Source organism: Macaca thibetana, chromosome 2, assembly GCF_024542745.1.
Source record: "Macaca thibetana thibetana isolate TM-01 chromosome 2, ASM2454274v1, whole genome shotgun sequence".
Lineage (NCBI taxonomy): Eukaryota > Metazoa > Chordata > Mammalia > Primates > Cercopithecidae > Macaca > Macaca thibetana.
The window spans coordinates 43,486,193-43,513,344 of record NC_065579.1 but is presented as its reverse complement, the minus strand read 5'-3'; the positions used below and the strand labels follow the sequence as shown (position 1 = coordinate 43,513,344).

The 27,152-nt window shown below is 33.7% G+C and overlaps 1 protein-coding gene across 1 annotated transcript in view; it reads right to left on the bottom strand.

Moving 5' to 3' along the window:
• Positions 1–2,216: 2,216 nt before the first annotated feature.
• The window catches only part of SLC25A36 (solute carrier family 25 member 36), a 38,168-nt gene continuing 13,232 nt past the window's right edge, over positions 2,217–27,152 (bottom strand). The window contains exons 2-7 of the mRNA XM_050779722.1: positions 25,671–25,835; positions 22,831–22,908; positions 19,132–19,232; positions 11,069–11,135; positions 8,160–8,449; positions 2,217–5,881 (exon numbers count right to left, since the gene is read on the bottom strand). Coding sequence (XP_050635679.1) covers positions 5,688–5,881; positions 8,160–8,449; positions 11,069–11,135; positions 19,132–19,232; positions 22,831–22,908; positions 25,671–25,835 — 895 coding nt within the window. The 3' untranslated portion in view covers positions 2,217–5,687. The remainder of the gene's footprint in view (positions 5,882–8,159; positions 8,450–11,068; positions 11,136–19,131; positions 19,233–22,830; positions 22,909–25,670; positions 25,836–27,152) is intronic.

Below are 27,152 nucleotides of genomic sequence, written 5' to 3'. Positions count from 1 at the left end.
AGTTTATGCTTTTATTTTGCATTATTAAGTTAAAAATGCTTAACATGAACACATCTTAAATGTACAGTGACAGTTTGGATGTGTCGCTGCCCAAATCTCATATTGAAATGTAATATCCAGTGTCGTAAGTGGGGGTTCTGGTGGGAGGGGATTGGATCAAGGGGGTGAAATGATGCTTCATTTTAATTCATATTGATGTCCAATTGCTCCAGTACAATTTTTGCAAGCTAGGAAAACAAAAAAAACACACCCTAAGAATCAGTATCTAATTTAGGAAGGTATAGATCAAATAGTCTGGGCCTCTAAAACACCTCAGTTAAGTTCATACTAAGGAGATTGATCATATTAGAGAACCTTAAAAGTTAAGATTCAGAAGTAATGGTTGAAGAATGTTAGGGCTGTTTATCCTTGACAATGAAAGACTCAAGGAAGAATTCTGTAGTGCATTGGAAGAGCAGGTAGGGGACCTGGAAACAGAGAATCAGGGGTCTAGTAGTAAATTGTTTGGTTGCATTTGATAAGCTCCTGAGTTAGATTAGGTTTGGAATCGTGGTCTACCCCTGGTTTTAAAATCTCAAGAAATTTACACCTTTTGAGTCAATTCCTAGGAGGTAAGAACAAAAGAAAATGGGTTATTTTTCCCTACTTGGGCTGAAACACTTTGACCTTTAACAAAGAATGCCCCTCCCCGTATCAGCCTGTAAAATTTGTATCCGTTTCAAAGTTTAAAAATGCCATTTTCTCCATGCAACCAGATTTTGCTAAAAGAATTAATAGTTTCAGAGAACACAGATCATGCTGACACTCCTGAAGCTCATAGACAGTATGATTAAGAGCAACTTACATAAGACAAACTAGTATCTGTTAAGTCTGATTTTCTAGGATGTTGCCAATCATTCTTTGGGAGAAAAAAACTTCGAGAGGTTCCCCACTGGCCTCAGGATATCATCTAAGGTCTATATACATTAGCTTCTAAGACAGTTCATACCGTTCTTATGTATTCAACTCTGTTTCTGATTACTTCCTAATGTTTCATTCAGAGCCAACTTCTATCCATCTTTCCTTTCAAATGAAGTTTCTAAAACATCATCCTAGCGTCAAGTGCTGATGAATAACCTAGTGTAGTAAATAAAAAAACACAGGACTAAGATTCAGAGCACTCAAGTTACAAGAGTCCAGTTGTGACTAATATTCCTCTGTATGTTATTGGATCTATGGGCTATTAAGAAATCACATGAAACCACTGTATAAACAACACTCTATATACATAAACCTTGAATTGATTCAATACATATTAAGGCAGTCAGCTGGTCTATACAGTGTGAAAATAAACAAAAGGGAAGTCAGGCTGAGGCAGGAGAATCGCTTGAACCTGGGAGGCAGAGGTTGCAGTGACCCGAGATCACGTCATTGCACTCCAGCATAGGCGATAAGAGTGAAACTCCCTATCAAAAAAAAAGGGGGGGGGGGACATTTAATTACATTTTGCTTGCCTGAGTTTTATCAGTTGTATAGCTGTTACACTAGAACCTTAAGAAATCATGAACTCACAAATTACTTCCTCTATCACGGCTCCCAATGTTCAGTAATAAACACACACACACACAACTTGCAACGCTTGTGCTCAATCTTAACCATTATTTTGCCAGTGCCTTCAGTGCAGAGTACTATTAAAGCCAACAATTTCAGATTTATGTTAATGTCGAAACACAAAAGATATTTTGTTCTGGTTTCTTCACCTACAAGACTGGACAGTGTTTGATGTTAACAATTCAGGAAAACCTAATAGACAAAATATAAAGCAAGTGGGCACTACATAGCATTTTATCTGTGTCATCTGTATTTCGATCTAATATATGTGGATTCATTTGGTTATTCTAACAAGTTCTCACCTCTGTATTTTTCATATCAACTTTCACAAAGGCTGAAATGAAAACATGAAAAGCTTTGGATAAAAGTCAATAAACCTGTGGAAGATACGCAAGATTTCTTTCTATACTATGAGGGAGTTGGATTACTTGACCTTTTGGTTCTTTTAGACATCACTAGTCTAATAGATACCAAGTGCTCAAGATAAGGTTTGCTGACTGAATCAAACGAGCCTAATACTTAACCTGAAAATGGCAATAGATTTTTGTTCCACACATAGGATAATCCAAAAAAGTGTGACTATATTCTCAATAAAATGTTGATGTATTATAGAAAAAGTCACCATATTTTCATAAGCGTATTTTAATTTTTAAAATTTGAACAATTCAAGTAAAAGTCAGCTAGGTAACATAAATACAGAGTAAATGCACATAATTTACAGCCATGTACATAAATGCAAGATACCAAACCTCACATGAATAGTCCAAAGTTAACACTTTTGAGGTTCACTATTTAGCTATGACTGATAGGTCCTAATTGTTCACATACACGGGGGTATACATTCCAAAAGTTTATAAACACAAAAACTGAGTCAAACTAGAATTTTGTTTCTACAAGGAGTAGCATAAAAATCAGTGTGTAGGTTAATGGGATATGTAAGCACATGATGGAGAAGAGATCTGAGTGGGCAGAAAGTTTGTACACTGTATTTTATGTATTAAAATCCCTCAAATTTAAATCATTCAGAAATACCTATATTCTTAGGAATGTTAAAGTCATTAGATATTTGAGAAGAAAAGGCTGAACTGTATTCATCAGTTCCAAAGAGGGTCCCTAGATTACTAACAGTCTGGGCAGAAGAGCATGTAAACAACAAAAGGCAGGCATGGACAATTCTTGAAGAGCAAGAAATGGATTGATTTTTAGCACTTAAATCCTTCAAATCTGAATAAATATTTTTAGTGATTTAAAACCAATCTTAAAATGCTGAAATGTTTGTAATCCAGTAATAAACATTATTTTTACCAACCCAAATTCTGCTGGTCCTAATATAGTAACGCTATTCCACAGATAATCTAATGATATTCTATCCTGACTTCAAAGTTACAAATCCACTGTGGGGGACCCATCTAGAAAGGATGGTTCTACAAAGTTACATAATGAGAATCAAGCCAACTTTCGGTGACAGATTTTTTTCCTTGGGATTAAAAGCACTGCATGGTATCCCGAAATCACAACTGCTAATTCTTCAGATTTGAATTTTGAAATTTAAAAGTACATACAATCTAAACAATGTGGACTACCTCTACACCAGAAATAAAAAAGTCATGATAAACAGATGAAAAAAAAGTCCAATGCTTTGAATGTTTTTGTTTTTAAACATGAGTCAATTTTTTAAAAACTTCAAAGAAATATTTCAGAGACAAACTTTATATACAACTTTTATATATAGTTTTCTTTTCTGAATTATCTCTGTCATACATAAACTATGGCAGATTGTGCTTAGGGAAAAATACAACTGAAATAAACCTCATTGCTCCTTTCTAGTTGTTGCACAAATAAACAATGTCCAAGACTCTAAGATTTCTTTTCTTTCCAGTACATACATAATACTTTCAAAAGCTGAATATAATGCACTAAAGGTCAACACAAGTTTTACTTGATAAATACAAATAGAATGAGAATATATGTTCATCCTTGAAGGACACTTGTTATGAATATGCTACAACTAAATAATAAGATGTTCCTTAGCTGCTGGTTTTCATATCATTCTTAATCATTTGTGGGGTACTGAGATCAGTAAGACTAGGGAGAGTCTCTACCTTACATTCAACACAATGAATGTTTATGGGTCTTCACAAGGCAAATGGCACTGTATTAGGCAGTAGAAATGGCACCTGAAAAGGCAAACACGATAGATTCAGACCTTCTCTACAGATTTATTACGAACCCGTTTTTGGTATGTTCCTCATAATATGTGTCAAAGCTGAAATTTACCATGAAAGGTACAAATAATTCCAAAGGTAAGAAAGCTGATTTTGCCTTTGGTCTCCAAATAGATTGGAATATTTTTATTCCAATTAAGCACCTCAAAAACATCCAGTTACTGTTGACCACAAGGAAGTTAAAATGGGGGAATTTAACAGGGCACTATGTTTCATTGGTGACAGCAGAGAAAGCTTGCGATGACACGCTGCAGTATCTATAACGTTGGGGGCACAACAGGGTACACAGAATACCTAAAACATTTATATTAAGGATCTCCAAAACAACATACTTAAAACCCAGAAAAATGTTATGAACACTCTTTCTGCCTAATACATGATCAATTTTTTTTTTTTAAATCTTAACATGGTATTCTCTCCTACTCTCTCACCACCCCCGCCCCCAAAAGGCCACAAAGTGCTTTCACAAAGAGTCATTCTTTTAGATAAAGCCATTGCACAAAATGTACAGTTCAGGTACTGAAATGAGTACCACACATTGGCGTCCAATCGTGGCAGTTTTTATACATCAGAATAGCATAGGCGAAGTCTTTTAAAAGAATTAGAGCAAACATCTTTATAAGGGCCATACATGTAACACATTTAAAATATTAAAAGGTACAGCTGACTCAATAGCAAAATTTAAAAGCTACATCCCGTTAGCACATTTAACCCAAATGAACTTGAATCTTTCTATGATTTACCACTCAGGAAACTAGGACAGAATAAATTTCTTGTCAAAAGCAGTTTGTTTATTTACACAAAACTAGAAGTTAATTAATGTCACTACCTGCTAAAGCAGATAGCAACGAGGCCCTTGTCTGTAATATTTATACTGTCCCAAATATTAACATCACCTTAAAATGGCAAAACTTTAAATTACTATTTTCTCTACAAAATAAATGTAATCTATCATATATAGACCTGGAAAAAACTCAAAAGTTCAAATTCTTAATGTGAAAGTAGGGAAAGATTCAAAAGTGAAAAATGTTTTATACTTTATGTAAATGATACTTAAGTATGACAACCAGGTGATAATTCAAGTTCATAACTAGTAAGTCACTGAAAGATAAATGCATTCATTCATGTACCACAAAATTAAAGAAGACATGAGGACATGCCGCAGTCAGCGAAATAGCCAAGAATCAACAATTTACTAGTTATTTTGTCCCAAACTATTACCGTGTGTGTTTGGTATGTTAACAATTTAAATATCCACATTAGGCTAAACATCAAGCACCTGTTAGCAGTGGAAACTGAAACATTTTGATGCTAAAAAATATACAAGATATTTAGACGCTATTTCATTGGTTGTCAAAAACAGTGACTACTGCAAATAATTAAATATAAAATATTGTGCCAGGTCCTCTCAGGGAAATGTGAAAATAATACTGACGATCTCATTGTCATTGTTGTGATTTTACTGGAATTAAACAAAAGCCGGAAGTTATAGATTTATGACTGCCAATACTATCTTTGGATAGTTACAATACAGTATGTAAAATTAAAGATGGCTTTGTTTAAAAGACTGCCATAAATCAACAAAACCCAACTGTGTCTGGTGGACATGGTAGAGAGAATGGCAATTTTGAGAGAGGAGTGCTTCTAAAGGCATTTCCTTGGAGGTTCTGAGGTTTTTTTTTTTTTCTCCACATTACTGAAAGGCCAAGAAATGTGGTGTGATCACTGTAATTCCTACAACAAAACTTCCACTTATAATAGTTACATGTTCCCAAACTATTTTTCTTCTGTCTGCTATGCTGGCTTCCATATTCCATGGTCCACTGTCATCTTTTGGTCTTCTTTTTTTGTAGTACAGCAGCCCTCATGCTGCTATCCATTGAGTAGGTAAACCACCAATTCATAGGTGGCCATCATAATGGCTGTGTTTGGAATCTGTCTCACTAGATGAGTTGTCAGACCACGGTAAAGAGACCCATAACCTTCTTCTTGAACGAGCAAAGCTAGTGTCTGAAAAAAAGATCTGTATTTTGTTCCCTCTTCACGTAGTCTTGTTCTTACAACTTCTGTTTAGGAAAGAAATAAAATCATTTTACTTAAACATTATTGATATCTTTACACTCTTCTAATTATAACTGAGCACATCCCATTTATCAGTCTATAAGTGTAAGCTCAGGATAAAAAAGGAGTAGCTTCTAATGTGTAGCTTATTGAAACCAGTCTCATTATAGTAACATCAAACTTCTAATATGGCCCAAATCATGCACGTTAATTATAAGACTTTACAGTCTTTGAATGTAAAAAGACACAATATAACAAAAGAGAAGTATCAGTTGTAAGCTAAACAGATAAAACGAAGGATAGATATAAGAAGGAGGAGAAGGTGAAGAAGCAGTAAAGAGGTGGCATCCAGGATGAATATAAAAAGGATACAGTGAGAAACAAGCAAAAAAGATTTAACATGAATACTACAAAGAAACAATAGCATTATTTCTATTCAAAACAGTCCACACATATGAGTGTGAAACATCATGTGGACAAAGAAGCTGACAATGTTCCAAACATTAGCTGCCAGCTATAAATCCCAGCCTGGGAATCAAGTAAGCAAAAATCATAAATTTTTAAGAGCTGAATGAACCTTAAAGATTAGTCAGTCCAATTTTTCCTCATTTTAAAAGATGAGAAACCAGAGCTACTGAGAGATTCTGGCCAGCTGCGCATAGAAGCTGGGACAAGAATTCAGAGCTTCCTATGTAACTACTTTTTTCACATCCACTATTTCTCAAATTTTTTCAACAAAGTATTCCAGAAGAGCATGGGGAAACAGTCTAAAGCAACCCACAGCAATTGTTACTATTTACTTGAAATCTGTTCTGTCTTAAAGATTCGTGCCATTTATATATTTAACTCGAAAATGTCCTATTTGACCAGGTGTGGTGGCTCACGCCTGTAATCCTACAGCATTCTGGGAGGCCGAGGTGGGAGAATCGCTTGAGCCCAGGAGTTTGAGACCAGCCTGGGGAACCAGAGACTACATCTCTACTAAAAATTAAAAAATTAGCTGGGCATAGTGGCCTGAGCCCATAGTCCCAGCTACTTAGGAGGCTGGGGCAGGAGGATTAATTGAGCCTTGGAGTTCAAGGTTGCAGTGAGCTATGATCATGTGGCTGCACTCAAACCTGGGTGACACAGTGACATTTTGTCTACCAAAAAAAAAAAAAAAAAAAGAATAACGTATCTTGTTTATCAACTGTACCTCTTCCTGTAATGACATCATCTCACTTCAAGGGAAAAGTCTGCTTAAACCCCAAAACCCTATTCCTTACACCTTAGCAGGCCACCATCCTAACCCATCCCATAGGTCAGTATCTAAACAATATTGCTGATACTGTCGTATTTTGACTTCTTTTAGAAAAGTCAGGAAATTCCTTCAGGAAACTGAGATAAGTTCATAGTCCAACCTGGTTAAAGAGTTGGTTTCATAAATTACTATTAGAGCAAATGTGCATTTTCTAGGCCTGTCTCATTTTTCCTGATATGATATACAATGGACACGGTAAATATTAATCAGTGTAAGTGAACAAAAACGAAGTGCTTACACTAAAAAACAAATCTTAAACGTGCAAAAATCAAAAGCTACACTTAAACCAAAAAAGCTACCAAAAAACCTCAGCATGTAGCAAATAAATTCTTAAGTGATTTATCTAGCTATCAATGAAAAAGGCTATTATAAAATTTAAATACAGAAATATTAATATACTTATTTGCCAACATGAAATAATGTAAAATAGCTTGGTCTTTGGGATTACAGACTTTAATTCAAATTTGGGCTTCAGCATTAAGTAGGTATGTGACCTTGGGCAAGTTATTTCATGTTTCCATTTCTTTTCAGTATTCCATTTGAAAAGGAGAACAATTCTGCTTATGTTCTAGCAAAACAGGGAAAATAAGTACTTTAGATAATTTTTACGTAGATTAGTAATGTATGTAAACTATTTACTATAGCGCCTACCTCTATGCTCTTTTCAAAAATCAGAAACTTGCCCAAACATCTATGCTCTTTTCAAAAATCAGAAACTTGCCCAAAAGTCACCAAGTGGAAGTGAGTAAGGCTGGAATTTGATTGACTTCAGAGTTCATGCTCAATCATCACCATGCTATTTGATAGCATAATACTGACCTATTAATAGAGCCTACGTTACTTAACCAGATTTAATCTCATTATGAACTCTCAAGAATTGTATTTTGTTATACCAGAACGCAGTAAAATTATAAATGCTTTAATAAGTGAGCTGTTGGCTGGGGTGGGAAAATATTTCTGATTTAATAGATATCTCTTCTTACCATGTGGATATGCTATAGTTGTGGCACAAGTTTTTGAGGTGGCAGCAGCTAGCATCATTCCCACAAAATCTGATGCTTCTTTCACAGACTCTTCATCATTTTCCATTGTAGAAGCAGTCTTACATTCCAGTAGTTTTTGTTTTATACTTTCATAAATAACAAAATGGATAACAGTCTCTGATATACCAGCATATGAAGCAGACATGCCCCTATAAAATCCTTTTAGTCCATCTGTCTGATACACTTTACGAACACATTCAAAAGCACCCATTCGCCTTTCCCCACGGTTCCTGAAAAGCAAAAAGAAACATCTTACTGATAGGTTTTTTAAATAAAGTAAGTAAAATATAATAAAATATGTCACTCTAATAATAAGAATGGCCTTAACTCATGAAGAATTAAATTAGAACTTAAAAAAAAATTCATATTTTAGATTTCCTATTCTTTTGTCTCAAATTTGTCGTATGAAATGAGTGATAAGTAAATAGTTTATTTTACTGAATGCAAAATGCACTACATTGAATCTTCAGTCTCGTGTCCTCATTGGGGTTCATGTGGCAGTGATAAGCAATCAAATCCTTTAGGAACTGTACACCCTGACTGCAGCTCAAGACAAAAACAAAACAAAGTAAACAAAAATCCTCACATTGTATTAATTCCAGTTCTAAGTAAACTGAATTTCCTTTGCATTTAGTAACACAAATAGAATGACTGAGACACTAATGATGATACAATATCATAAAGCAAGCAGTATGATTAACTAAAATTCTGTGCACCTGAGGGATTCTCTTTCAACCCCACTCATATTCTACATAAGAGGCAATGGGGTGAATGTAAGTCAAATTCCCTATGATCATTTAAAGGCAATGGCCATATCAGTCTCCCTGGTGACTAGTAAATGAGAACTTGTAGTGTCATAAAGTATTTATTCAGTACTCTGCCTAAGACAATGTCCTTAGTTCTACCTAAGGGGGCAGCACCTACTCTTACAGAATACAACATCTCCTCCTACACATGCATGTAATTTTGAGTTTTAACAATATTTGTTACCTTATACTGATTCCCCCAACAGGACCTTATCTATAAAGAGATAGGTTTATATGCTACCTATAAAAAAAGGGAAAATTTACCTATTTATAAATTATACCTAACTTGTTTCTGACATAAAATAAAACCACCACCACAACACCCACTTAATTACCTACAGATTCCACCAGTTTTATGAATGGATTGCCTTGAGATATTGAATACCTATTAGATAAATGATCCACAAACCAACTGTAACTAGTTTCTGCCATTAAAGATCCTTCCTCACAAGTTAAAAGAGATACAAATCCTGAAAGGTGACATATCAGCCCTATTTTTATTTTTTTTTTATTGATTTTTCTTTTTTTTCTTAACAAATGGAGTCTCCATAGTGCAATCATGGTTCACTGCAGTCTCAAACTCCTGGGCTCAAGCAACCCTCCCATCTCAGCCTCCCAGGTAGCTAGGACTACAGGCATGCATTTTTTTTTGTAGAGATTAAGTCTTGCAGTGTTGCCCAGACTGTTCTTAAACTCCTGGCCTCAAGCAATCCTCCTGCCTTGGCCTCCCAAAGTGCTGGGATTACCAGTATGAGCCATTGCACCCAGCCCTCAGCCTTATAAACTAGAATCCTCAAGTCAACCTTTCATTATCACCCCACCCCTATCTAACTCCCCAACCCTGCAAGCCTAATAATTGTGCTAGCTTGTGTTACAAGTGGAAAAAAATAAAGAGTTTTAAGTCATGCTTTTCCTGGATTCCTTATAGAGCAATGCTAAACACAGTGAAACCTAACCCTGGTAGTTTACAACAGAATAATGTGGACTAGCATCTTGTATTTTCTAACCTTTGGAATAAGTCTTAGCTACCATTACTTTTCAGATATGTGGCTTTAAGAAATAAACTTGGAGTTTTACTACAACACTTAAGATTTTATTAAAAGATCTATTTCAGATCAAACAGTTAGATATTTCTTTTCAAGTTTCCAAACAGTATATAGTTCAACATAACAGAAGATGGAAAACAGATATTTAAGCAGGCATAATTGTTAATGATGTATTAGATCAGTTTGACTTAAAGCCTATAGGACATAACACTATTTCCCAAACACCAAAATATAAAACAGTAAAAACATGTTATACACAGAACCTACTCCAGACTGAAAGTCTAAAATAGTTTAACATCATTAATATTATTATTGTAACATAAAAGATAGGACCATCTTGCTACTTGAGTCTATTCTAAAGCCAATAGGAGAGCTGAGATGGCAAGACCCTATGCAGCACTGCTTTTGGCCTACTCTCAGTTCCCGGAACACCAAAGGCCCTACACTTTAGAACCTCTGAGGTTTGCACAGATTGGTTCCTCTGCTTTAAATGGGTTCAAAAAACCTTTCCTTGATTATTCCATTTAAAATTAGTCCCCACTGTTTCCTGGTGCATCTCTAAGACATAGCAGTATCTGCTAATATAGGTTTGTTGAATGAATGAATCTTACTATTATAAAGTGGTCAGTGGTAACAGACGATATATGAGAACTATTTTGTCAGCCTAGGGTTCTAGCCTAGGCCAATTATAAGTACCCATGTAGGGAAAGTATTACCTTTTGGGTTAGGTTAATCTATCTCTTTCTTTCCTTTCTGTTCCTCTACGGAATCTTTCTAGCCACTCTTTTTAAAACAAAACAAAACAACACATATTAATAATACACTTTTTTCACCTGGAAAAGCTCATATTGTCAATTCTTACATTATCTTTTTTCTGATGGCAGACCCAAATTTCAAAACAACAACAACAAATTCAGCAGCAAAAGAAAGAAAAAATTTGTAGAAAAAAAGTGGTTAAATCCACTTTAACCAATTTTATTTTAAGGAATTAACATACCTTGCATCAAGCTGTAACCGAGTCTTTATAAGCCAAATGGGGTTGGTTGCTGTGATTGCAGTAAAACCTAAACAAACATGTTTAAAATGAACTCTGGTAAAAATGAAGAATACACTATTAACTTTAAGGTTTTAAAAATTAGATAAATCTATATTAAAGAAAATGTATATAAACTACTAATTTATGTATATGTTACACTTTTCATTTTACAAATCCATACAACGACAAACATTTGTCTTCACTTCCAATCTATATGAATTCTCAAATTCTGTCCTAAACTAACAGATTCTTTTAAAAGCAAAATGAATATAAATTGCTTTCCCAACCTACTTAGAATATCCTTTAGGGTGCTTTCTACTATCTAAGCTGAATTCAGAAATCCATCTCTACAAACACGTAGACATTTTGTGTATTCTACGGCTAAAAAGCATGCACCTGGGATCCTAAAAACCAGCTAAAAAAACAGTTACTTGGGGTTTGATTAGCATTCCAAATCACTACATTCAAAATGAATTCTACATAAATGTCAAATTTCACCAATATTTTGATCTTCAATTGATTATATAGTGGGAAAGACTGTTGTTTGGCCCCATGAATACTTTCTACATATATACTTACTAATACTGTTAAAATAACCGTATCACAGTAAAGTTTTTGTTAGGGTTACTAGGACAGGCCTATCTTCATCTACTTAAAACACATACAAAAACTCAAAAGTTCAAAAAGTTACAAATTGGAAGTTCCTTCTTACTTTTATAGACATGGAAGAAACTCAGGGTAGAAGACAGCTCTAGTTTACTTTAAAACTAAAGTATTATGTACTAAGTATTGGTGCAGAATGGTGGTCACCTAAGATGGCTCATTCCAGGTAGTAAATTAAGATCTACCTGGAACAGTATGTTTCTAGGATAGTGCATGTTTTACTGCCACCTTCCTAGCTATGGAAAAATAGCACACAAAATACAATCTTGATGACAGAAACTTATAAAGATTGCTTCATCTACACAAAACAGGGTTTTAATTTACACAGACTTCATAGACCTACTTACGTTAAGTTACATTTATTCAATAAAAACTTATATGCAGAAATGTTTAAGGATCTTAACTGTTTTAATATTTCTATCAAATACTAGCAGGTCAGGCACATTATTTTTATAAAGGTGGCTAATGATCAGTACGTTCAAGATGAGTAAAGTACTTACAGGAACAGAAATGCTACAATATACTTAAGAATAATTTGTTTTTAAATTAATATAGTACAGATCCAATCATAAACCTTTCTTGGCTTTCAAAGGTATATCTACATACGCAAAATAATTATACTAAATTGTTTACAAAGCTGAATTTGGTCTCACGGGGTTCTTTTCTATGTCAGTAACTGGCTAACTCAAATTTTACTTCCTTAAGCCACTGTTTTAACATTGTAGAACTACCCAGATATTACACAGATGGATGCTCCAATTAAATCTATTTAGCAAGCAAGATAAATGGAATAAATATTCAGTTTAAATAATTCCTTTACCACTTTTGTAAAGATTATATAGTCTACATTTCTCTTAAGTGCTTTTAATACTACATACGTAAGTATAAAACTAGAATGGGACCAGCAATTTTAGACGCATCAGCAGGTACTAAGTTGATAAAATTTAAAATGTTGAGCAGGTTGCCAGGAACATCTTTTTATATAAAAGGTTGTTTTCATGCATATATTCTTGGTAAAATAAAAGAAAAACATGAAACTATCAGACCAGTTTAAATATTTTTCTTGCATGGTTCTAGCTTAACTGAGAATAAAATTATAGAGTATTATTTTTCTCTTCTTTTGAACCTCATTTTTCTACATGAAAAGGCTAGGATATTCAAATTATATTTTAAAGCAATCGGACATCAATATTCTGGTCAAACTCCAATTTAATGATTCTTGTTTTGTAAACTTAAATATCTGTATTAGCTAAATGTCTGCACAGCAAAATTAAGAGTTTGTAAGTAAAAAGCTGCTAGCCAGCATAAACCAACAAAATATTCTGCATTACTCACAATGATTTTTATTAATCATTTTATAGAAATCTTAAGAAAAACTATTTGCTTTTTATTGAATTTTAAAAGCTTAAAACTGGGAATCTTTACATCAAACTTTTTAAAAACAGCCGATCTAGGTAAAAATTCTCATTCATCTTATTATACTTATTTGAAAAGAAGATGAGCACCTAAGTTTTTTTTTTTTTAAATAAAAGTTCTATTTCTAAAAACAAACTTTAAATACCCAAGCTTCTGTCCATAATACTCTTCCAAGTCACAAAAGAATTTGAGGCTGGAAAAAAACCCATATATAAAAAACTTTATAATAGTACAATAAATTTTTATAAATGTTGTTAGGAACAAAACTTTTTAAAGACCCATAAATTATAATTTTAAATTATTCTCTGTACATATTACTATAATGTCACAAAGCAAACAACAGGTATTTCTCACTTAACTAAAATTCATTTCCAAGCACAAATTAACCTATGTAACAGGCCACATTAAAATTTAGGTAAGTGAGAGAATGTTATCTTATCCCTATGTAATTGCTATTATCAGTACGCTATGTTTACTACGGTTGCTCTGGCTCAACTCTCCCAGTGAGAGCTAGCTCTTAATAAAGACACTAACCTAAATGCCAGCAAACCATTGGGTTAGATAAAGAATCTAGGCACAATCCACAGAGTTTCAGCTATTAGCCTTTTACCACTTAAAACTCAGGTCCTTGAGTTTTATGCTATTACTTTCTCCTAACCAAAGACACTTTAACAAACTAAATAGACATTACTAGGATAATTACATCTAATAAATATAATCTAATAATCTAAGAAATGAAGCCAATGGAAAAAACCAAAAATTTATCGTAACTTAGCATTAAATATGGTAAGGCAATTTGAGGTTAGCCCAAGCTAAACATATCTTTCCATTACTTATAAGACAAACACACACAAAGATACTGGGAATAGTGCCCCTGAAATTTAGAAATTGCCTATTACTTTTTATTTTGCATTTTAATTTTGTGACATTTTGATAATATGCTAATTTATATTAAGACTCTGAGCACCTAGTGAAACATGAAAATGAACTTAAGATGACATGAGGGATCCATTTGTAAGGTAAGAAGAACTAATATTGCTCCACAGTCAGTAAAAGCAAAGTGCCAACATATTGGCTATACTGTTAGTAGGGTGGTTAGCATGTTAGAAAGCTTAAAAATTTTTTTTAAATGCTACTTTAAAAGTTTTGCTTTATCTAAGTAAGATTCCATTTGACAGTGTCGACCAATTAAAAACCAGATTAACAGAAAAATTCTGCTTAAACTTGCTGAAAATGTTGATTTCATTAAGTGAGTGATACCTGTAGTGTTGCGTTTTCGGTACTTTTTATTTCAACTAACTTCTGTAAGAACAAAGCCCACCTAACCTAAATGTATTAACACCACTTTTAAAAGTAATTAAAACTAAAACAGCTAAGATCCCATATATTCTTATCCTGCATTTATTTGCAAAGTAATGATATTAATTTTTTTTTTTTTTGCAAAAGAGTTCTAAGAAAGCCAAGTATCAACAGACAAAAAAGAATGGAAAGCATTGTATCAGGCTTTTAAATATGTTATACTAAGCAAAGAGAACTGTGATTTTATCTAAAACTTTTAAGACAGTATAATACCATTTACAGCTATATATTGTTATCACATTCTTTGGAGGTCAAGGCTGTTACCGCCAAGCTGAAGACCCCAGGCTTTTATTACATGACGACTGAAAAATACCTCATTCTTCCTTCTAGAAGGAATATTATAAAGGAATCAGACTTAGCCTTTATAAAATACGCAATGCACACACAAATTCAGGAAATAAAAGTTAATTTCCCGCCTCCTAATTCCACAGCTATTATAAAATCCCAGGGTGCGTTTCTTATACTACAGGCTGCAAGAGATGCTCAGATCAGTACTCACGAGGTTTAAGTTAGTCCATATTTCTACAGGAAGTGACCTGCGGATGGGGAGCATGAGATGACACGATCTCACTCTTTTCTCGGGAGAAATGTACAGTAAATGCCTAAAATAGACACAGGCTTTTCTGTATCATAACAACAAGCAGTGACCTCATCAGAAACATGTGTACAAATTGAATCCCATTGGAAGGATTTGAGAAATATTTACTGTGAGATCTAACTTTTTTGAAAATTTTAAGTTAAAAAAAAGAAAGGAATATCAAAATGGGCCATTTAAAAAAATGTACCGAGTACTGAAAATCCTGCCATCTGCAGCAGTTTCAGAATCTAAATACTTACCTAAAAGAAGATCAATTCTGCCTTAAAGAAAAAATGCTAACCTTGTCAAAAGGGAATATTTAGAGGGGATCATCATCTCCCATTTTCCTACCACTATTATCTATTATGATTAAGGAGGTGAAAACACAATTTCTATTCTTTAACAATCAGCCTACTTAGTAAATCTTTAAAAAAAAAAAAACCCAACAGAATATTCAAGTAACTTCATTTTGGAGCTATTTATATAAATTTTTAATAAAATATACATTGCTACAATAGTACCTTTCACCTTTTGCACTATGGCCAGTAATATTGCACATCCATACTTATGAAATATTTTGCATTATTTTGTATTTAATTTCTTGTGTTCTACAAAACAAAAAACAGGAAGAATGTTTACACACAAACACACAAAACATCTGTCCAACCATCCATCTGGCTGAATTAACTGCCATGGACAAATAAAATATTGTTCAAAAATATTTCATAAATGCAAGACAATACCTGTATTTAATGAGTAAAAGCCTTTATTATAATGAAGTTTAAGTCTAATAGAAAAACATAAATTGAAAAATAACAGTGTATGCTGTAAGAAATAAAACCCACTACGTATGTAGGAAACTTTCAATGATTACATTACTAGTATTTTAAAAATTGAGAACTGTATGAATATATAATCCAATCAAAATCAGAATTCATTTCCTTTACATTTATAATGTTCTATATAAAAGTATAAACATGCCAGATAAAATCTTTTAAAAATTGGGAATTACTATAAAGAAAGAAGTAATTTAATAAATTTTTTTGCATACATCTGTGCCTAGGTGTATACAGAGGAATATACAAGTTAATTTAAACAAAATATACAGGCAACAAAACAGATACCCTCAATAGCTGAGATATACTGAGTCTGTCAAAGGTCATGTGTAAGAGAAAAAAAAGGCAGGCAAAATATTAAGAGTCAACATTATTTAATTTGATTAAATATCCTCACAACTGAAAAAAATTTTTAATGCATGAAAATGTACAGCTCAATTTTAGAGGCTTACACATTCTTATAGTATGCACTACAACAAAAAGACCCACTTTAAACTGTCCTTTTAATAAAATAAATTTTTAGTATCTAAACATGAGTTCATATGGATAAAATGCAAAATGAAAATGAATTGAGAGGTCACTTGGAATAAAAATAATGTACAGTGCCTTATAAATCCTTAATGTGTGTGCTATCTGGTGTGTTAAAATCTTGCAGGCAGTATCATTAATGGTCCATTTTAGTGTGTTTTTGTGTACTAAAGCGACAAGGTTAGCATTTTTTCCCTTGAATAGACAGCTGAAAATGATTTTTCACAGAACTATCTTTACTTCATACCCCCAAATCATTCATGTTTAGACCTATAAAAATAATCCTAAAAAAAACCCCAGAGTAATCTGGTCTAGATTATTTCAAGAACAAAGGGGGCAAAAGGCTACTTCAATGAGTCTGCATTGGACCATTCAGTTTTACCAACCATATAGTTATGAATAAAACTGCAAAGCTAGATGTTAATGCTCATTAATAGTGCACAGAAGCTCTGAAAGCACAGTTCTCAGAACAATGTAACTGCGAACAAATTCAAGCAGTATTTTCTACACAATAAGTGTACAGTGCAATAACCTCTGAACAAGTATGAGACTATAAGTTTACCAAAACTCGAGGAATTCAAGTTGGGAAATGGTATCAATGTATAGATAAAAACGAACTACATGTTAACATTCGTAAACATTTGAGAAAAAAGTGCAAAGTGACAATTCTACTGAAATTCTTTGCAATGTGATACAAATACAGTAATAAATTCTGATGAGATAATCTAATGAAATAAGATGTTCCAGTGGAAATATATTCTGAACCTCTACATTTGCTATATTGATATAACAAACACCAACTTAAGGCCGGGAGCGGTGGCTCAGGCCTGTAATCCCAGCACTTTGGGAGTCCGAGACGGGCGGATCATGAGGTCAGGAGATCGAGATCATCCTGGCTAACACAGTGAAACTCCGTCTCTACTAAAAAAAATTCAAAAAATTAGCCAGGCGCGGTGGCGAGTGCCTGTAGTCCCAGCTCCTCGGGAGGCTGAGGCAGGAGAATGGCGGGAATCCGGAAGGCGGAGCTTGCAGTGAGCAGAGATCACGCCACTGCACTCCAGCCTGGGAGAGAGCAAGACTCCGTTTCAAAAAAAAAAAAAGAAAAAAAAAAAAAAATCAACTTAAAATGACCGCTCATCTAACTTTCTAGATTCCAATTCTTTCAAATAAGATTAATATTTCTTTATAATTATCTGAGGTTATAAGCCAAAATCATAATCACTGGTAATTCAGAAATGTATTTTTAAAGAACCTGATAGAGTGGTTATAAGGTTTGTCACTGGCCACCAACCTTTACCTTACATCCAAATTCATAGGGGAAAAATTCTATCTATTAATATTCAACATCTGTAAAAATTACATTAAAAAAATTCTAATTGTAACAAGATAATCTCTATGACACTAAATGAAAGAACTGATTCTCAAAATCCAAATCTATGTAGACCACTTGACTCATTCCATGGGTAAGCTAACAGAGGTTCACATAAATTACAGAATTTGCCCAAGGTCTCCTTATTGGTAAATGATTGTATTTCACTCTTTTGACCTTTCGATTGTCCCTTCCAGTTTTAAAGCTTCAGTGAATCAATCGACAATTACTAAATACAAAAAGTCTTAGAAACAATTTGTAATATGATAAGGGCTATTGACCTTTCAGAAATTTGTATTTCAAACTTACTTACTTCATGAAGTATATAGGTCAAATTGATTCAATTTATTTCTAAACCAAAAGTGTTTAACAGTTTAGGGCACTTATTATTAAGCACATAATTGACACTCAATTTATTGATCAATAGCTGATGAAAGCAGCTACAGTTTATAAAGTTACAGCATAATTTGAAAATCTGAGATATGAGTAAATATGCAATAAATCTCAGATATTAGGGAGAATTTTCTATGGAAAACCAAAGTTCATGGCTTTGTCCAACATGCATAGCAGCAAATGATTCCAGAACCAGATTGGTCAAACCAACTGTTTATCTTTATGGCAGTATAAAGACCTAAAACTTGTTGTTTTAATTCAGAATCATATATACTTATCAGTGATGACAGAAAGAGAGAGTTCCTGGAAACATTTCTATAGTAAGCATGTACACATAGCCAGTGTCTAAATTTCAGGAGCTATCTAGTGTAAATTATGTAGAATAAACAATTTTAAAAAATACACATGGTAACTGAATTATCATCACTCACAAAAATTTCAGCATTTGAGCACAGGACAAAATGAATACTTTACCAAGAATTGCCGACACATTTCAGACAGAAGCCAAAACATGCAGCAAAAAGGGAAAAGACACTAACAGAAATTGAGGAGAGAAGAGTAAATCACAGCTCTGTAACTTATTTACAGTGTAATTATGGTTGGATTCTTAAAACTGTTAACAATGATCACTAAACATTCAGTGGACTACACAAGGCAATATAAATATATTACTTGTACCCTAGCATGGAAACTCCTAACTACAAAAACGTCAACTGATGACAGATTTTACATATACCTAATTTGGTTTATATGGATAAATGTAAAAATCATCTAATCAATGAAAAGCACATAAATCATCAACTTCTCACTACAAACTTATAATTCAATATTAAGCCTCTAGGTTTCAAGAAGTTTTTTGTTTTTTAATATTATACATTCATACCTGCCATTGCCGCTGAAATCATGTGTACTTGGGTAGAATCAGGATCAAATACATCATTCAACTTTTCCTTGCAGTTTGAATAAGCAGCAAAGTATATTGCTCTAAAATAGAGATTTAGATTTATCAATAAGCATGTTCTTAATGCATAAGACTTACATATAAATTGATCTTCATAATTTTAGAATGCAGAAATTTAAAAACCATAAACAAAGTCCTAGCCACATTCTCATGTAACATTAGATATATACACTTTTCATAAATACTATGAAGTACTTTTTGTATTGACTCATTAAAGTATGACAGTATCAAATGTAAAGTTCCTACCATTCATCCTCAAACAGACCCCCGTCCAATACTCTGACAGCCACTTAACTCACTAAAACTTGGTATCCAAAAAGATAAAAAGAAAAAATGAAATTTTTAAAAAAGAAAATAAAAACAAAATAACAACTAATTTAAACAAAAAGTATTTAAGATTTTGATGTTTAGAAACTAAATGAATGAATAAGGCTGTAAGGCCGGTGCAGTGCTAAGGCTAAAGTAAATATAGTTATTGGAGATAAGTAGATATGGCATGAGCACTTAACAAATAATTTTTTTCATGGGGAGAAGAGGGTGAAGCAGATCCAAATGATTAAAATATATGCTAAACAATTTTAAGATACTGTGGTATATTCTAATTCATAGTACACACACTGTAATTCACATTATCCTTAAACAGACAAAACAATTCCAACAAAAGAAATCAGACCCATCAGGTTAGAATGTTTTCCAGTGTTTGTAAACACTGAGTGAAATTTAATTAGTTCCCTCATTGTTAACTTACTATGATTTTATGCATCCCCACTACCTCCTCTGTTAACTTCCCATGTTTTGAATTATTTGCTTGCTGTATGAAACATCCTGTTATTTCCCCATCTTACTGGATGATTACTCATCCAATAAGAATCAGAGTAGACAAATACAAATGAGAATTTCACTGTTGTACCTTTATTAATGTGCTTAAGAAAAAAGGAAAATTAACATAACTTAAAATGAAATATCGTACTTTATGAGAAGGAAAAACATAAGATACACTTGATGCCAAGTTGGGAAAAGGAATAAACAATGCATTTCTAGAAATCAGTAAGAAAAAAAGAAATCCTAATGAGAAAATGGCCATGAAATATATATAGGCAATTCACAGGATAGACAAATGACAAATTACAAGAAAGTATGACTATACCAAAAATTAAATAAATATGTATTAAAACAGTGAAAAATTCCTTTCAGTCCATTTGGTAAGTATTAAAAAAAGATGGACAGTAGCCAGCATTGGTAAGGCTATGGATAAGGGATAAAAATCCAGTATGCCTTTTTATACTAAGGTAATTTAGTAATATTCACTAGTCTTAAATATGCATATGCCCTTTTATTCAGAAATTCTAATTTTAGGTAACCATCCTAAAAAAAATACTTCCTAGTGTTCAAAGATAAAGGTTGAGGTATGTTTACTGAACCATTGTTTATACAGTGAAAATCTAAAAATAATCTAAATGTATAATAAGCAAATGTTTATTAATGATGGAATACTATACAATTAAAAAAAACCCCTACATATTATCCATGGAAAAACTTCAAGTTAAATTAGCTTAAACATTTAGTATGATTCAGTTTATGTAAAGCATAATAAATATTAAGTATACATGTTTTTATGTATATGATAACCCAGAAAAATTACTGGAAGAATATACAGGAACTGTCTATTAATGGTGGTTATCTACGAGAAGTGTGAGTGTTTGGGAAGGTACACAGGATGAGAGATGATGTGTTTAGGGTAGAAACTTTACGCTATACTTTTTTTGTTGTTTTTGTTTTACGAGATAGAGTCTTGCTATGTTGCCCAGGCTGGTTTTGAATTCCTGGTCTCACGTGATCTTCCCACCTCAGCCTCCCAAGAAGATGGATTATAGGCATGAGCCATTGCATTTGGTGTTTTTTCTTTTAACTTTTTTTATAATTAGGATGCAATTTTGGATATTTTCTTAAAGAGAGAAAAGAACCCATAAAAAGTTGAAACCTAATAAATAACAAGACATGGATCTGGTACATGGTTTGGATACAGAAAGCATTTTCACTCTAAATATGAACTTTGTACCGTGTTCTGTCGTGGAAGAGGTTAACAATCTAAGATGCAATGGTGTCAGAGAAAAATGACGAAGTGATGTTTTCATGTCCTCTGGCTTCCTTAATAGGTAACAGAACCATTCTATCTGTTTGGTTTGTCCCATAAGCCAAAAAATGACTTAGTTTTAAGAGTTCCAGATCTTCTCTTTTCTTACTGCTAGTTCCTTTGGCTGCTCCTTTAGTTATTAGTTCCTTTGCTTGTTCTTTGTCTTTTGACTCTGCATAAAAACTGCTTCACAATGATCTTACTATGCGGTCCTTTGCACCTACACATGGTGCCATGTCCATCCTTTTGGATGGTTACTGATACCAGTTACACCATAGTTCTTTATACACATGGTGCCATGCCCATCCTTTTGGATGGTTACTGATACCAGTTACACCATAGTTCTTTATCATTATCACCCTGACATCTCTTCAGCATCTTCCTTGAATAGCTTCCTTCTTATTATGGTAAAGGCCATGTACATCACTTACTGCCCTTCAATGATACACAAATTCTCAGGTTTTTAGACTTTTTGTCCCTTTCTTCAACCCTGTTCTAAGCCCTGACATCCTTCCTAGTCCTTTGGTTCTACTTTTCTATCTTGTTTCTTTGAAGTTTGATTTCTATGTGGAAAGGGAGAAAGGAACACTAACTTCAGGTGGAGTGCAGAGCAGGATAGCTATGAAAAGCAGAAAAATTCAAGATACCCTAAATGCCTTTTGGTCCAAGGAAAATATTTGTTTAAAAGAATGCTTACCTTTCTTAGAGTCAAAATTTTTCAAGATGCAAGAGCTGGTTTAGTTAAACTCAGAAATCTACCAAGCACTTATCTCAAAATATCAGGAGTATTTTACAGCCTTAGCCCTGTGTAGATTTTCAATTCTGCAGCCCCAAATTCTTCTAACTCCTATGGTCAGATGAGAGCATAAGCATCTCCCCAGAAGACTCAATATACTGCCACTAGCTATGAGGGTATTTCCAGATTTATCTTGCAAATATTACTAATTTTACATCTCCTAGTCAATGCAATATAAAGATATATAATATATTCATAATTTTCAACTTTGATTACAACATCTCCCCCAAAAAATCTGAGGTCCGTTTACAGAATTTTAACATTTAAAACTCTTATCTATAAATACAGTGTTCCTTAAACTTCTAGCTATAATAAGCGATACTTTATTATTTTCCCCAGTATAAGACTATCAATAATTTAATGCAAATACTATACCTTCTCCCTTATATTATGAAACATAGCCTTTGTATTTATATTACTACTGTTAATTTCTAATAGCACTGAAATACTGTTAGTCTTCAAAATATCCAGTACCATTTCCTACCACCAAACATTATTATATAAATTTGTTCTGGCTAGTACCTGAAATTCTTAAAAAGAAAATTAAGTATTTTAACTTCCCATAAACACTGAAAACCACATTTATAAATTTAACTGTATCTATAAATGATTAAATCCAGGTGTGCTGAAACAAAAGAGATTGCCATAATTTGCTTAACTGTAAACAATTTTTTTTTTTTTTTTTTTTTACCTGGAAGGGGCTACCCCCACTAAATTGGGGCCTAATCCTCTAAACAAGGAACGTGGCCCTTCTTTTTCCAAGATCAACCTGAAAGAGAAAAAACATTCTATTAGAAATATCCTTCAAAGTCTGGTACTTTATTTACTTTGTATAAATAAAGTTAGAGTCTAAATCCAGTATATTTGTATTATGTTATGCTTCTCTGGTTTTCCTTATTTATTAAAAATTTGTGGCCAGGCACGGTGGCTTATGCCTGTAATTTCAGCACTTTGGACACTGAGGCAGGCAGATTCCTTGAGGCCAGGAGTTCAAGACCAGTCTGGCCAACACAGTGAAACCTCGTTGCTAATAAAAAACACAGAAATTAGCTGGGCATGGTGGTGCATGCCTGTAATCACAGCTACTCAGGAGGCTGGGGTAGGAGAATTGCTTGAACTTGGAAGGCGGAGGTTGCAGTGAGCCAAGATTGTGCCACTGTCCTCCAGCCTAGAGACAGAGTAAAACACCATCTCCAAAAAAAAAAAAATAATAATAAAAGAAAAAGAAGAAACACAACAAAACACAAAACATTGTTTTTTTCATGACATAGCATAAATTGTTGCAGACTGATAATAGATTTACTAGTAGTGATTAAAAAAATCTGTTCAGATTCTTTCCTGAAAGATTAAGACACAAAGATAAAGAGTTCTACATTATTTTCATATGATCATGCTACTCTTATCTTTGATTTCCTTAACTTTACTATCTTTACCAGCAAATTGAAAGCTTAATAACTACTTGCCAACTAGAAATGTAGTTCCTTCCTAATTTTCAGGTCTTTTACTCAATATTGGACAATACTTCTTAGTATTGCAGTATTATCTCATCCCCATTTCATTGAAATGCTGTAGCAGAACCTATCACCCTAATGTCCTTTAAGGTACCAGAATGGTTGGCCTGTTATTTCTCCTGCCACTCAGTTAACAGTTGCTATACTGAGTATTTAACTGTATAATTAGCTGTTTATAAGTAGAAAAAGTAAGTAGATAGAAAAAAGAAGGCGAGGACCCTGACACTGTGGAATTTGCTGTTCTGTTTTGGTAAAAAGAATTACAACAAAACAAATAAATTAACAGACCATATTAACAAGCAAATACTATACAACCTAGATACATATATGCCCAGCAGAGAAAGGAACAGAGCCAGGTGTAAGTCACAGAAGGCTTTTTTGGAGTAAGTTATGAAATGAAGTTTTGGCCGTGAGAAGGAACAGAAACTGAAGAGTAGGTATTTTAATTCAGAGTTAACAGACTAGGCCAAGTAGTTCTCAAGCATCTATCTGCTTACCTCTTAAAGGTAGTTGGGTCTAATGGTTAATTAAGGCCTGAATTGAGCGGCCAGACTTCTCAAGATATGAAGCTCAATGTTGGTAATGAATAACTCTAAGACCCTGAAATAACTTTTCTCTCATACTTAGTTTCATCAGCAGTAAAACAAAACAAAACAAAAACAGTACCCTTCTACTGGTTACTGTGAGAATTAAGTAAATTAATATATGAAGAGCTTAAAAGAGGGCCTGAAAAACTGAGAAACTAAAACACAGCCCAGAAGGATTACTAAAGTTCCTGTGAAGAGAAGGCAAAACCACGGGAAAAGAGAATTAAAAAGTATTATCACAGAGGTCAAAAGAAGAATTTTAAGGGGAGGCAATCTGTGGTAGTAAATATCAAAATCATGGTATTAAAATACTTTTCCTATTATAAATCAGATAGAAATATTTATCTGTAACTATAGCATTTTTTTTCTTTTTTGAGACAGAGTCTCACTGTATCACCCAGGCTGGAATACAGTGGCATGATCTTGGCTCACTGCAACCCTGCCTGCCAGGTTCAAGTGATTCTCCTGCCTCAGCCTCCTGAGTAGCTGGGATTACAGGTGCACACCACCACACCTGGCTAATTTTGTATTTTTAGAACAGACAGGGTTTCACCATGTTGGCCAGGCTGGTCTCGAACTCCTGACCTCAGATGATCCACCCACCTCGGCCTCCCAAAGTGCTGGGATTATGGGCGTGAGCCACCACGCCCGGCCCAATTACGGCATTTTAATCCAAAACTGTTATCAATTTTATTCTACCTATTCATGTACTTATGTAAACAAGTTTGAAAAAAGAAAAGGCTGATGAAACCTTTTAGTAACAAATGTAAATACACAGAATGAGTTTATTTGCTATTACAAAATAAACACTACTGAACTAAGTTCAAACAGTGAGCTGATAAGGCAGACACAAAGGCATTCAGTTATTTACGAGTAAAAACATGCAAAACCTGATTTTAATAGTTTTGAAATTTCAAATCCAATGGCAACATAATGAAGTATGGCAAAATGTAAAAACAAATCTTTTCCAAACCATCAGGAAATGTTAAATCCTGAATAGCATTAGAACTCTGCTGTCTCAGTTGTACTTAGGTTACATAAAAATCACAGATTGTCGTTAATTGGATGTACTTACTTGTGAGAGTACTTGGAACATTAAAAACATACACGAAAGGAGTTAGCATTAAACATTATCACATTTCAAAAGTAAATGAATAATCCAAAATAAAATTCTTACAATAGCGTTAGAAAAAAATCCACTGGATAAATGTAGAAATATTCTAAATACACATGATTTGGAAATAAAATTACACTTTATCTTATCTAACTATTCTTCTCCATTAGGGATTACCATTCCTTATGAGTACAATTCAGAGTAACTTCTGTAAATAGGTTTATAAAGAATCATTTTAAATGTCGCAGAATATAAGTAAACAAACATCTGGAAATCACTAACGCAAACTAAAAAAGACTGCTGAATACTATGCTCTCACTTTAGGCAATGAAGAGGTCCAGGAGACACTATTCGGTTGACACTGGCTCCAGCCATGGTGTTCAGGTGAACTTCAGAAATATAAAGCGTCACAGAAGATGACTGCAGTCGTGTTTTTACAACTTCCAGTGGACATGTCAGAATAGCTCCCACTGTACCACCACATCTTAAAAAAAAAAAGAACAAAGATCATCTACTTGATTCATAAGTTAGTACATATGCCCAGAGCTGTAACCCTCACGGGTACCTGGAGCTTTGCCAACATACTAAAATTTATAATTTTTTATGTTAGATGTTAAATTTTTAAGAGATTCCATTATTTGATTACATACAAACATCTTCAGTAACTAAAATGAACACAGCTTAATAACTATCTGGCAAGAATAATTGCTCATGACTTCAACCGATAGGTGCTGTTACTAAAATTGTACTGGTAAGTCACATCATGGCTTTCAATACTGTCCTAAGGTTTGATTTAGTACTCATGTATAGATAACTTGTGGCTCCGTTAAAATCTAGGCCATTCTTTGAGGTATATCCTGTCTTTCAAACTCCTGTCCTTTCAAACTGAAGAAATGGTCTTCTGAGCATTAAGAGAACTCATTGATAGTTAAACATATATAGTTCTCTTATGTTAGATACCCAAATATTCAAAAGTATTTCATCTACAAAAAAATACAGCATTTGAGGGCATGGCTCACACATGTAATCCCAGAGCTTTGGGAGGAGGCAGAAGGATGGTTTGAGGACAGTTTGACATCAGCCTGGGCAACATAGCCAGACCCCACTTTACAAAAAATTTGTTTAAAATATTAGCCAGGTGTGGTGGGGTATGCATGTAGTCCTAGCTACTCGGGAGGCTGAGGTGGGAAAAGTGCTCGAGCATAGGAGTTCAGGACTACAGTGAATATGATCACGCCACTGCACTCTAGCCTGGGCAACAGAGTGAGACCCTGTCTCAAAAGAGAAAAAAATTGGCATTTGAGTCTCACAATTAATGTCTGTCAGGCCTACACATGGAAATCTGTGCAATGTAGGTAGGGTTGTTAGAATAATCCAACATAAATAAAAGGACGGATCACCAGAACCATAAGAACAAAAGCTCTTAATGACATCAAACTGTTTAAAAGGTATGTAAGATATAGGCTGAGTAATTATTAGTTTATTATTTTAAAATACAAGAGTAGAAAGTAATTTCCTCTTAAAACATTAATAGCTACCAAGTGAAGCCTTTAGAACTGCTTTCTAACCAAAAAGGAAAATCGCTCAGAAAAGCTCTTAGTGCGGTCAAAGAGAAAAGCTAGTTGAGTCAGGTTAACATGGACCTTAAATATGGGCATTAAAAGAAAAAGAAAAGCAACCTATTCAATAAAACACTAAACAATTCTACCTCCACAATTAAAAAACACACACACACACATATATATAAAAAGGAAAGCAGGCATGGCAATGTTAGTATCACTCCAAATAGAATTTAAAAGAA